At 50.7% G+C, this 13,786-nt stretch overlaps 1 protein-coding gene across 2 annotated transcripts in view; it reads left to right on the forward strand.

The window, feature by feature from the left end:
- Positions 1-13,786, forward strand: part of zdhhc8b (zDHHC palmitoyltransferase 8b) — a 47,279-nt gene that overhangs the window by 28,463 nt on the left and 5,030 nt on the right. Inside the window, exons 2-10 of one of the 2 annotated variants that reach the window (XM_076147554.1) lie at positions 7,119-7,240; positions 8,152-8,309; positions 8,833-9,005; positions 9,103-9,205; positions 9,706-9,797; positions 10,676-10,808; positions 11,355-11,460; positions 12,359-12,465; positions 12,568-13,640. In XM_076147554.1, the coding sequence (XP_076003669.1) occupies positions 7,119-7,240; positions 8,152-8,309; positions 8,833-9,005; positions 9,103-9,205; positions 9,706-9,797; positions 10,676-10,808; positions 11,355-11,460; positions 12,359-12,465; positions 12,568-13,640 (2,067 nt within the window). The remainder of the gene's footprint in view (positions 1-7,118; positions 7,241-8,151; positions 8,310-8,832; positions 9,006-9,102; positions 9,206-9,705; positions 9,798-10,675; positions 10,809-11,354; positions 11,461-12,358; positions 12,466-12,567; positions 13,641-13,786) is intronic. The other variant, XM_076147555.1, reaches the window with a different exon arrangement.

The raw sequence follows: 13,786 nt of genomic DNA on the forward strand, positions 1-13,786 counted from the left end.
TCCTGCTGTGTTTCCTTTCATGTTTTAATCTGCCTTATAATCATGGTGAATCCCCCTATTGTGTGTGTGTGTGTGTGTGTGTGTGTGTGTGTGTGTGTGTGTGGAGCCTGATCAATATATTGGCGATCTGGTGTTATTGGCGTTGTTGTGAGCGCCATCCTGTGTGTGTGTGTGTGTGTGTGTGTGTGTGTGTGTGTGTGTGTGTGTGTGTGTGTGTGTGTGTGTGTGTGTGTGTGTGTGTGTGTGTGTGTGTGTGTGTGTGTGTGTGTGTGTGTGTGTGTGTGTGTGTGTGTGTGCGTGTGTGCGTGCGTGCGTGTGTGCGTGCGAGCGTGCGTGTGTGCGTGTGTGTGGCTTGATGGATGGGCGTCCGGTTGCTTTATTACCTGCAGAGTCTCGTGTCATTCATCTCTGCCAACCTGTGCCTCTGCCAGGGCGAGTGTGTGTGTGTGTGTGTGTGTGTGTGGACATTAAACTGATTGATGAACACTTCATTAGGCTGATGGCCTCTGCAGGGCCGCACCAACGTCTGGCAACAGGAAGTGGCTTTAAAATATGGGCAGAATTTGTCTGCGGCCTCATCGGTGTTTACGGTGACTCGGCAGGCTTTGTGATGGACTTGGCGCTTTGAGGATCACATCCTGTTTGACGCGGGACTCCATTACAGCCGCAGCGTGACGGAGAATAACCATGGAACGTAGCTGGGGTTCACATAGCTGAGCCTCTCTGAGCAGTGCAGTATGGATTTGCATTGTGGGTTATGTGTGCGCCAGCTGGGTGAGCAGGAACAACATGGGTGAGGAACACAAACGGCCCGGCGCTGTTCTCTCTTCACACCTGAGGAGGGATTTTTGGACGGCGGCAAGCGCGGGACAGTAAACAAATAACGGCAGGAGCAGAAGGTGAAGCGAGCGGCCGATCCACCGGCCAAAGCTGCCAGCAGAGAACCATATGACTGCTGATAACAGTGTGTGTGTGTGTGTGAGTGTGTGTGTCTTGCATTATTGCACCCAGCATAGTGATTTAGACTAAAGGGGCCATAAATCACCGGCAATATTTACTAATATTTTCCATTTTTCTTATCTTGTTCTTTTTAAAACACTTTTGCGTGTGTGTGTGTGTGTGTGTGTGTGTGTGTGTGTGTGTGTGTGTGTGTGTGTGTGTGTGTGTGTGTGTGTGTGTGTGTGTGTGTGTGCGTGTGCGCGCGCGCGTGTGTGTTTCCTGCAGGAAGTCAGCACAGCGCTGCACTGAGCTTAGTGGTGGAGCGTTGAGCGTTTAGCAGATGGCGCTTGCAGATAAATAACCATAACAGCTATAAGTGTGGAGGGGGGAGGAGGCGGGGCTTGAGAAGGGCCACTGGGTCAAGGGTCATCTGTGCCAGGGCCGTCTGTCCGTCTGAGTGTCCTTTGCCTCTGTCTGCCTGTCTTAATGTCTCTCGTCGTTTCTTCTGTCTGCTTGACCTTAAGTTCAGGTCAGTTCTTCTTCCTCTTCCTCCTCCTCCTCCTCACCAGTCGGTCTCTGGCATCGCACCTCTGTGTCGGACAACAGCTCCACCACAGTGATGTCACCTTCTTCATAAAGTCACCGTGACTAGGATCAGCTAATGTTAGACGTTGTTAGCGTGAAGTTAAAGCAGATGGTATTTGACAGGATGTTCCCTTATTATTTGCGATTTACATAAGAAGTAAAGTCGGGAGTTCTACGTCGCACGCAGCTCGCCAATCACAGGCCTGATCACCGACCGGCCCCGGGGTCTCTTGACAGTGACCACACATGCAGGCTGTGGCGCTCTGGGTTTAGAGGAAGAGCGGTCAGGAATGTCTCGACCCCCCCCCGACGTTCCAGCCCGGCAACTGAGCGTCCCGAATGTCTGTGAGAGGCGAGGGCGTCCAGATTAGCCCAGTCCTCGCGCTCGTCCCCCCCAAAGCCAAGTACATCCAGATCAGGTTTCATACATACTATATGGACACAAACACACACACACACACATAGAGAGTACACAACAGTTGCGTTGCCCTTGTTGCTGCGGTCCAAGTACTCTCATATATTTACTTGTCTCGTTAAGTCTCAGTGTCCTAAGCCTCGTTTATTCCAGGCGACCCTTAGTGCCGCTCTGGGCTCCAGGTTCCCACGGCAGCCTGACAGAGAGACCCTCACTCCAGAGCTGCCAACACAGAGAGATTATGCTGACACGCATGTTTCTGTGGCGCTGGATTGTTTTGATTTCTGAAAGCTTAGAACGTTGCTTTGCTCTAAGCTTGTTGAAGCGTTTGGAAACCTTTGTAAAGCTCTAACATGCAAAAACACAATCATCCTTTTCTACCTTGCACACTGAGTGAAAACAGGCTTTTTAGCAGCCGTCTCTTAAAGAGGTTCTGCTCTGTTTCAATCAGCTAGTTTGGTCAGTGACACAAACTTGGGGTCAAGGTCAAAGACTCTGATTCTAAAGGTCAAAGGGACTCAGACATGCAGAAGTTTGTGTTTTTGTGCGTTTACTCATTTGATTCTGAGGGAAATGAAAATCATCTCTCCTATTTTTAAACAGGTTATGAATATGGAAATGTGGAATTTGATGTCGTCAGGGTGAAGCATTTTATTTTATTTCCGTTGGAGCTGTTATGCAATTATGAAAAATGCAAATGAGGTTGAGGTCTGGGCTGAGCTGCAGAAGGAGCGGAGCGTGTCGCGCAGCTGCACAGGTTCTATTCCGTTGTCTCCGTTCCCTCAGGCTGAAGTGGCACCCGGCTCTCCGCGCCTCCCCGTGCCTCCCAATCACAACAGTTTCTGCTCATTTGCAAGCTTGCTCATGCATAATAAACGGCCGTCGTTAGACTGAAACCGGAGCTCTGCGACTGACTGATCATTGATAACCGACACCGGGAAAATTGTTCCCTCGTTATTTTGGTGCGTTTGAATTCATTTGAGATGATTCAAGACTGAAAGGGAACATGATGACGGATTAGATCAGAGTGTGAAGGAGCTGTTTGTTCTCCGTCTTTGCCACTATTCAGGCGCTTCAGTGATGTCAAAGGTTTCACTGCTGAATGAAAAATCATCACGTGATTCTGGATGAATCCTTCAAAGCTCTGAACACATTTTGGGAACAGTTTTCCTGATGGTGGCACCGCAGGAACCATCTGAACTTTAAAAGTGTTAAACTAATCCCAGACTAAGTGTAACATAAGTAGCGCCCTCAGTGTGTCTCCTTACAGACTGCACTTCCTGTCTTTAATCAGGCTCTGAGTCTGCTCCCTGGAAGGTGAGTCGACACTGTGCTTCTCTGCAGACTGTGCCTCCCTGCAGGGGCTCAGACCCTGCTGGGGGTCCTGCTGGGCTGAGCCTTAATGAACTAATCAATGGGACCACATTCTCAGCGTGCGATTCATTAACTCCAAGAGTCCCAGAGGACCAGCAGCGGCGCTTCTTATGGCACACACACACACACACACACATGAATCAATGACATGCAGAATTAAACCTGCAGAAGCTATATTCCGACATTATTATTGTTATCTGGACTGAGCTTAGCCTGATTAAGGTCTCAGTCAGGCCTCGGTCTGATCTGTGGTCTCAGTCAGGCTCATGTTGCTCCTGCAGGCTGGAGTCACACGTTTAACAGCTTTAACCTGCTAAATACATAAATATAAATATGAAGGCAGCTTTGTAGTGACATCCAGAAATGAAAAAGCAAAGCGGAGACGTTCCAGCTCCTTTAAAGTGCGACGCCTTCAGGGCCCGTCAGAACCGGGTCCAAGCTGAGGGGGCGTCGTGCCTGAAGGCTGCTTCTGTTCCTCTGAGGGGCCGGGGCTGAGTCACAGGATCTGAGCTTCAGCCATGTTGGCGACTGGAACGTGAAGCAAACATCCATTTGACTTCAGTTCCTTTATCATGTGCCACGTATGAAACTCCACACGTTACACACACACTCTGACGTGAGGCCCCGCAGATGCGTTGCCATGGATCCCGCTGCAGTTCTCTGTGAGCGTGCATGACGAAGCTGCTTCCATCCAACCTTTCACAGATTTGACTTCAACTTACTGAAAGGATGCTTCTCACACACACACACACACACACACACACACACACACACACACACACACACACACACACACACACACACACACACACACACACACACACACACACACACACACACACACACACACACACACACTCATCCATCCCTCCATTCACACACACTCATGCTGGATGAAACAAAGTGCTTCCCACTTCAGTCTCTCCACATTCCTCCCTCTCCTCTTTGATGCTCGTTCACACTCCACTCGCTCTCCCAGAGCGCCGGAAAGAACAAATAAGAGCGACTTCAAAGGCAGCGCTGCTCTGCTCTCTCCGCCGCTCTCCAAACGCAGGCGAATCATTTTAACATTTCAGTCCAACCACCATGAATCTTCCTCCTCTGTCCCACAGCAGCAGGATCAGCATGTAGACGCTCCATTTTACTAAAGAGTCCAAGCAGGAAGTCTGCAACACCTGAAAACCAAGGTACTTAATACAGATCAGAGGAGGAGGAAGAGGAGGGGGAAGAAGAGGAAATGGAGAAAGAAGAAAAAGGGGAGCATGAGGAGGAGGAAGAGGAGGAGAAAGAAGAGGAAGAGGAGAATGAGGAAGAAGAAGACGAGGAGGAGGAGGAAGAGGAGAAAGAAGAGGAAGGGGAGAAGGAGAAGGAAGAAGAGGAGGAGAAAGAAGAGGTGAATGAGGAAGAAGAAGAAGAGAAGGAAAAGGTGGAGGAGAGGGAGGAAGAGGAGAATGAGTAGGAAGAGGAAGGGGAGAATGAGGAAGAAGAGGAGGAGGGAGAGGAAGAGAAGAATGGGGAAGAAGAAGAGTATAAGGATGAAGAAGAGGAGAATGAGGCAGAGGAGGAGGCTGTCAGATGAAGTCATAGATGAAGGTGTTTTCACTGCTCCATGGTTTGCTCTGATTCAGCCCTGATTGGGTTTGTTTCCCCTCCTCAGTGTGGTTTGTTTGGCTGGTCGCGTCCCAAACAAGCTTTGGCCATGTTATTGATCTATTGATTGGTCTTGAACCACAGGTCCTCAGGTGCAGCAGGAGGGTTTGATCAGTCGGTGGACGTCTCTGCTCTGTGTCACATCCTCTCATCGTCTCGTTCCTGTGTGAGAGCAAACTGAACTGAAGGAGTAAACACAGCCCTGCAGAGATCCAGTCCCTGATTCAGACCGGAGCAAACAAACCCCCTGATATAAAACCAACGCTGTTTCATTTGAGTTTCCTGCCTCATGATCTCTTCACCTCCTATTTGAATTTGAATTTTAAATAGATTTAGAAACAAACTTGTGACTTTACTGTGAGTCTGGCAGCCAAACAAACAAACTTCTGCTCATTAAAGTGGCTCCAAGCTTCTGAACGAGCTGGAAGCTTCTGTGTGCTGCTGAAGGTCTCTGGGTTACAGGAGCAGTAAAAGTGTCTCATAAACATAAACAGAGCTGCTCACTTGTTACTACGACACAATTAACCAAAGTTGGGGGCCCGAGCAGGCAGATTTCCCTCCCACGCTGTCTGCACTCCCCCCCTGGTTCATCCTGCCTGTCACTCACATCACGCTGTGGGCAGGAGAGGAGATGGATCTGGGATTCATCAGGACAGGAAGTTGACTTTCTTTTCCTTCCTTTTGACAGACCTGTGAAGCGTTTGTTGTTTGTGAGCTTGTAGGCAGAAGGAAGGGAACACTTCACTCGATCCATCTCTCGCCTCACTCCGTCTGTCCCTTCACTCCTTCTCTGCGTAGGATTGTTCTCAATCCCTCTAAGAGTCGTTGTCTCTCTGGTAGAAACACAATAACGACCCTGATTGCAACCAAGCTTTGCACAAACTCTTCCTCCTCTCTTCCCCCTCTCAGCTCTGCCGTGGGAATCCGTCTTTGCGCCGCCTCTCCAGCCGTTTCTCACGTTGAGGTTTTTGAGGGAGTTCTTTGTTCTGGTCTCTTCTCAGCGAGCTCTGGGCCGGGTCGGGCCCTGTGAGGCCCTCTGAGGCTCTGGATGTGATATCAGACTGTACAAACAAACGCCACTGGACTTGATATGAAAGGATAAATCCATTTATAAAGGGGAAAGTCCCAGTGAGAATGTTCCTTTCCTCTTTTGAAGACGGCACAGAGCGCAGATGACCTCAGCCGTGACCTTTGAGCAGAGGTCATCAGGTTGGAAGGCTGTGGGCGAGACCAACGTGACCTCCTGATGTTTGTTGATCTTAGGGTTTATATTGCGCATAAATCGTCTCCATGCAGCCGCAGAGGAGCGTCTCCACAGCCGGAGCCACGGTCTCCCTGGATGTTGGATATCGATGTGAGGAACTGAACCTGATCCGCCGTAACTTTGCCACTTCCTCTGTAAGAAGCCCGGCGTTGTAAGAAGCCCGGCGTTGTAAGCTGCGGCTTGAGACCGACGGCCCAATGTCTTCAGGCCAAACCGAGCTGAGAGCAGCGGAGCGGCAGGCGCTGGCTGTGCGAGCGGCGACCTCGGGCCTGTCACGCCGCTCTGTCCTCCGCTCTGTCCTCCGCTCTGTCCTCCGCTCTGAATAATTCAACAAAGCAAAAGAGGAGCGGGGAGTGGGGAGGGGAGATAGAGATGGAGGGCCAGCTCGTAGCAGGAAATTGACTTTGTGGCGTCAGAATAGAAATGCATGCGTGTGTGTGTGTGGATGCATTCGTGTGTGTATGTGAGAGTGCTTGGTTGTGTGTGTGTGCGTGGGTGTGTGTGTGCGTTTGGTTGTGTCCAGACACGTTTGCATGTGTGAGTCATTGTGTCAGGAGAGCCGGCTCGACTCCCTCTCCTGCCAGATCCTTTACCTATTGATCAACCCTCCCTCTGCCCTTTCCACCTGTGAACGGCAGCACAGACAAACTGTCCAGGTGACTGCAGAAAGCTGAGCCGCCTGAGCTTCTATCCACTACACACTTCATCATCGCTCCAACATGCAAACACACACACTGAGACGTCACAGCAGCAGTGTGTTTATGATGAAAGACACCGGTGATGTAACTGTGCACAGGAGAAAGAGACGTAATGATGGATGGATGATTGAAATCAGGGGAAACACTGATTGTAAATGCTCTCTGACCCTGACATGTGTGTTTTGTTCTGCAGGTGTCCCTGGTTGACGAAGGTGATCTCTCCTGCTGTGCCTCTTTACAATGGCGTGGTCTTCCTCTTCGTGTTGGCCAACTTCAGCATGGCGACGTTCATGGACCCTGGAGTTTACCCCAGAGGTACGTGTGTGTGTGTGTGTGTGTGTGTGTGTGTGTGTGTGTGTGTGTGTGTGTGTGTCCAAAATGTCGTTGAATGGAATCTCCACAGTCTGGCCCCCCCCTCTCAGATCCACCCACACACACACACACACACACACACACACACACACACACACACACACACACTCAGGACTCCTCCCCCCTCTCCCTGCTGCAGTACAGCTCCATTATCTCCCTGTCACAGCCTGTTAAACCCATCTGGACCTTCATGCGTGTGACCCTGCTGAAGGTTCTGTCGGGTTCTCACACTGCGAGGCGCGTCCCCCGCCCCGTCAGTCAGGAGGGGGGGATTTCCTTGTAAATGATAAGCACTTCCTCTTAAACGCTTCCTCTGCACATAAAGGGATGATCATCATCATCATCGTCATCATCTTCATCATCATAAATAGAGCAGGGCACTTCCTCTGCCAGGCTAAGGACCTCCCACAGGCTCTCCACCCGCTGTGTCTGTCAGAGAGAATCATAACTGTGATTTGCTCGGTCTACATACTGTATGTGTATGTGGGTTGATTGATAACTTCTGAGCCTGAGTCATACCGAGGTGCACCAGGAGTGCAGTAGTTTTTGTTTGCAGGAAATGTAACTTGTAGGTTTTCTGAGGAGGATCTGTGAGTGCAGGGAGGTGCACACAGGTAACAAACGTGTCGGACAAACAGAAGGAGATGTTGAGAGATTAAGAACTGCAACAGTTTCATATGCCGGGCTCAGTATTTATCAATCAAAACATGTCCAATGGCAGTATGTGTTTGCGTCACTGCTTTCCATTCTCCCCAGTGTGTGTATATGTTAAGTGAATTAACAAATTTGACTGTGTGTGTGTGTGTGTGTGTGTGTGTGTGTGTGTGTGTGCACCTGTTTGTCTCTCTCCTCAGCGGACGAGGACGAAGACAAGGACGACGACTTCCGGGCGCCGCTCTATAAGAACGTGGACATAAAGGGCATCCAGGTCCGGATGAAGTGGTGCGCCACCTGTCACTTCTACAGGCCGCCTCGCTGCTCGCACTGCAGCGTCTGCGACAACTGTGTGGAGGTGTGTGTGGGAATGCTGACACAAGCGCGCACACACACACACATGCACAGACATTTCGACCAATGTTTACATACACACAGGCTGATGTGTGAGTAGTTTGCAGGAATACAGCCTGTTTGTGTTCTGCTTGACTGATCTTTACTCAGACTGTCTGATAGAGGATCTACAGGGAGCTGCAGATGTCGGCGTCATTTGAACTCAAACAGAGGAAACAATATAAGCGTTACAGTAATGTAATATTGTTATATCACTTTGTTAACCAAGCATGAAAAGGAGGCATTAGTTTCTCCTCACTGGTTCGGGGGATTTGATCATGTGACCTTGAGGTGACAGCAGATGATGCACAGATTACCTCCGACTCACCGCTTTGAGTTCTCCACCCAGCCTAGCGCTATGTTAAAACACTCCTGAACTAAAATACAAACTATAAGGATTTCCAGATGTCTGACCTCGTCCAGCGTCCTGTAGATTCTTCGTCTACCAGAGTTTGTGTCCGTACTTCAGCATGAATGTCTTCTCACAGGACTTTGACCACCACTGTCCCTGGGTGAACAACTGCATCGGACGGAGAAACTACCGCTACTTCTTCCTCTTCCTGCTGTCGCTGAGCATCCACATGGTGGGAGTCTTCTCCTTCGGCCTCATCTTCGTCCTCCACCACCGAGAGAGACTGGGGGCGCTGCACACCACCGTCACGTATCCTTCCTCTCATGTCAGGTGTTTAAGCGTGCGGTTGTGTGGTCGTGACTTTCCCTTGTTGTCGTTGTGGTTCCTGACCTCGCTGTGTCTCCAGTCTGGTGGTGATGTGCATCGCCGGCCTCTTCTTTATTCCGGTCATGGGACTCACAGGTTTCCATATGGTGCTGGTGGCCCGAGGTCGAACAACCAACGAACAGGTGGGGAGAGAACACCCACACACACACACACACACACACACACACACACACACACACATGCATTTGGACCATATGCTCAGTGTGTTCAGGTGCATTTTAAACTTGTGTTATACTGCCATGAAGGCTTCAGAGAGGCTCTCCCAGCTCCACACATGTGATGGACATAATGGAAGTATGACTGCAGATGGATGTCATGTGATTGTAAATTGATTTATTCAGACATGCAAACGTCTTAATCGATGTTCTCCAGCTCCGCTTGCATTTCCTGGCCTTGGAAGGACTCATCATACTGCCATTATTATGAACATGTCAATCCTGATGACCTCGTGCATGTATACGGTTTAATGGATTGAACCGGCGGAGAACAAACTACAAGAGCAAAACAATACAATGCATCATTTTAGTGGTTGTGTGTGAGCGGAGCCTTATGTGTGATGATCAACACACATGTGTTTTGGGTGTGTGGGTGTTAATGTTAAACAAGATTCTGTTTTCCTCAGGTGACGGGGAAGTTTCGTGGCGGAGTAAATCCCTTCACCAGGGGTTGCTGTGGCAACGTGCAGTATGTCTTGTGTAGTCCCCTGGCACCCAGGTAAGAAACTGTGTGTGTGTGTGTGTGTGTGTGTGTGTGTGTGTGTGTGTGTGTGTGTGTGTGTGTGTGTGTGTGTGTGTGTGTGTGTGTGTGTGTGTGTGTGTGTGTGGCTTTAAGGCTTCTCAAAGACATCCTTTGGGAGGGTGTGCGCAATGTGTGTATGTGTGCATTTATGCAAATGTACATTGATGCATATGTTGTCATCAAAGCCAGTGGCGGAGAACTGAGTGCATAGTAGTGTGTGTGTGTGTGTGTGTGTCTCAGCCACCCTGGGGGAGGCAGACGACTGAGAGAAGAGAATGAGTTTGTAGAGTAACACCTAATGGCGTGAAGCGAGTGGACGTGCGTTTACACACAGAACAGCTCCAAACCTGAACACCCCCGAAATACAAATCACACAGCGTAACCGCAGCAACCGACCGATTGTCTTTATTTGATCAATTGAAATACGGTGCAATACGACGTTTAATCTGTCAGCATGATGCGTGTGAGCTCGGCCAGGGAGTCAGGAGAGGGAGGAGGAGGAGGAGGAGGAGGAGGAGGAGGAGGAGGAGCTATGGAACAACAACACCACTGCAATAAGTCACACAGAAACACAGGAAATATGAAACACACAAACCTAGAGACGGCCCAGAATAAATACTTTCCCCTTCAGTGTGAGAGGGTCGTCTGGACGGACAGGAGTGGATCAGTTCCCTCCCAAACGTCATCTGATCCAGCTTCCTTTGTGTCACCTGAACTAAAATAGGACCAATCGCAAATCTCACCAACAGTCTAAGAGGAAATATCAGTAATATCAGCAGTGTGTGTGTGCGTGTGTGTGTGTGTGTGTGTGTCACGTACCAGTCCAGCAGTCACATATCAGTTTGCTGTCATAGGTACACCTTTGACCCCAGGAAGAAGCTCCATGTGAAGGTCCAGCCTCCGTTCATCAGGCCTGACCTCTGCGACCGCCAGATCACCATCAAGGTCAGCGACAATGGCATCCACGAAACCATCATCAGCTCCAAGGTGACACGTCCACCATGACGCCACAGAGCGTAACAGAGCACACACACGTACACACACTACCCTTAGTCTGTACTGATGCTGATGTTTGCTCTCTACGTGGTCTAAAGTTCATCCAGTCACAGTGAAATGACCAAATTCACCCGATATGACACACACACACACACACACACACACACACACACACACACACACACACACACACAGGGGGCTATACTGTGTATCACATGACAGGAGTGCAGATCACTTTACAGAGATGTGACTGCAGATCTCAGCTGAAGGGGAAGATAGGGAAGAATTAATCGTGGTGACATTCATGGTAAATGCTTCAAACCCTTGGAGGTACAACTCCTCTTACATCACCACACACACTCAGCTGAAGGCACCATGAATGACAGCGTGGAGCTCCTAACCTTTATATCTTCACACAAACCCACATCCCAGATCACACGGAATGGGAAAATAGTCTCCTGCTCACGATGAAGTCATGCTGTGACGAGAGAGAGAGACAGATGTTTTGCTTTTAACACTTTGCTTTCCTCCCTGTAGTCCAAATGCAGCCTGGACGGCCTGGATGATAAAGACACCCAGCCGCCGCTGCCGCCCAAAGCCGAAAGGTACAACCAGCTGAAAAGTCAGCTGACCTCCAGCGAAGGTGAGACGTCACAGATGACACTCTTCCTCCTCCTCCTCCTCCTCCTCCTCCAGTTATCTTTCCCGTTTGTCTTTCTTGTCGTGGCTGAACCAACTTCCCCCAGGCTCCCCTGTTAGATGAGCTCTTGCTCTTTGGCCCTAGTTTGGCCTGATAAACAGCCGTCCCCACAGCAGGTCAAGACTTTGTTCACAGCGAGCCAGAGAATAGACGTGATTTACAGTCGCCGTTCACAGAACCAGCAGCCGATTTGTGGGACAATGGAGAGATTTCAGAGTGGATAATTGCAACATGAATCACAGCCTCTTTTCTGGCGGCGTACACCGGCAGAGCTCTGCCAGAGGGAGGGAGGGATGGAGGAAGATGGACTAGAAGCAGCACAAGAACCCCAATGAATCACCGCCTGTGGACGTCACAGCATTGTGACTGGATTTAATTGTGTGTAAAAGTTTTTACCCTCGGGCGATCATGTTGTAGACGAACAGTATGAAATGTTGATGAGATATTCAGTGGACCTACAACAGTCTGTTCCCTGTGGTGCCATGATGCATCATGTCAGGGAGGGACTGCTCCAGCCCCTCCACGGAGCTCTGCTCCTCCCTGCTGGTATTTTGCAGTACTGCAGGTGTTACCTGCTCTGAAGACGTGATGTTTGTCCAGAGATGAGACCAAGGAAGTCTCAAGTCTCATGAGCCCAAATGAAGACAAGTCCTAAACCTTGAGTCTCAGGTCCTAAGCAAGCTGTGATGCACTTAGAACACCTGAGACAAATCCTGCTGCTATAAAATCATCTTCACAAAATTCTACTGTTACACTGTCTGCTTAGATGAGCTGAACTGACAGATATGAACTCAGTCTGTGCTTCCTTCTGTTTTTCTGTGTGTGTGTGTGTGTGTTGTAGAGAGCTCTCTATCTGGTAAGACCCACCCTTCCACTCCAGCCATGTACAAGTTCAGGCCCTCCTTTGGCACCATGCCGAAGGTCCACTACCATGCTGCTGGAGAGAAGGTGAGACTTGTTTTGTGTCTCTGTGTGATGGAACATTCATTCATTTAACTAAACAGTCACTTTTCCACACAGATGTCATGATTCTCTGCATCTCCTCTCTAGATTGTCATGCCAGACGAGCGGAAGACATCAGCCATCATGGAAGAGGGCGTCCGTGGTCACGACTACCGATCTGAACCGAACCTGGATCTTCCTGATTACAACAACCCTCGGCTCCACCGCACCTTCCAGTCCTCCCCCTTCCAGCTAGACGCCGACCCCGTTACCTCTCGCTCATACAGCATGAAGCAGGCTCACCGCCGGGCAGAGAAGGGCCAGCTGCCGACCCTGCAGCCTCAGACCGTGACCTCCACCCCCTACAAGAGCGTCTACTCTCCTAACACCATGTCCAGCCGTAATGGCAGCCTGTCCTATGACAGTCTGCTCAACCCCAGCATCTCTCCGGCCTCTGCCAGTGAGTGCAGGGCCCATCGGGGAATGCCCTCCATAGGGTTCCACTCACCCTACCTGCCCACCAAAATGTGCCACATCCGGGAGCCTGAAATGCAGAGGCAGCAGGTGGCCCCGCCCTACAGTCCAGTGATGCCGGTCAGGGTTCTGGGCAGGCAGTCCCCCCACTCCAGGGACAGGGACCCATCACCAGTACGCTACGACAACCTCTCCCAGACCATCATGGCTTCCATCCAGGAGCGAAAGGACCTGGAGGAGAGGGAGAAGCTGCAGTTGCTGCATGGGCGCTCTCAGGCCCTCGTTTACGCCCAGGACTCTGGTATGTTTGACAGCCCAGGGGGCTACGGACTGCCCACTAATGCTTGTTACCTAGATGGGCCCCGAGGCCCGAGCTCCAGAGGCCCAACACCCCCGGCTTACGGAGGCTCTAGGGACAACCTGATGGGTGCTGGGCCGGTGGTGTACGGCCAGCGGACCCCCGTGTTGCGCCACGGTGGCTCAGCTCTGAGCCGCGCCCTCAGGACTTCCTCCACCTCTCTGCACACAGATCACAGTAGCTCCAACAGCAGTCAGGGTAGAGTCGCCGGCCCCGAGGCCTCCTATCACTCCCCGGTCCACCAGACCCGCTCCCCCACGATGCCCCGCTCCCCCTCCTACACCCACCAGAAACTCTCCTACATCAGTGCCCTTGAGAGGACAGACTCGCCTCGCCTGGGGGGCCCAAGGTATGAATCCTAACGTCCCCTCTGGGACTGCATGCATGCTGAGCGTGGCTGAATGCTTTGCCCTGGATGCTCTGCTCCCTCTGCTGGACTCAGGCTGTGGTGGATCTCAGTCTGGTCCTCCTCACACCTGCAGCCTGTCGTGTATA

Source organism: Genypterus blacodes, unplaced genomic scaffold (assembly GCF_046128005.1).
Source record: "Genypterus blacodes isolate CSIRO-AG114 ecotype Tasmania unplaced genomic scaffold, CSIRO-AGI_Gbla_v1 ptg000038l_1, whole genome shotgun sequence".
Taxonomy (NCBI): Eukaryota; Metazoa; Chordata; class Actinopteri; order Ophidiiformes; family Ophidiidae; genus Genypterus; species Genypterus blacodes.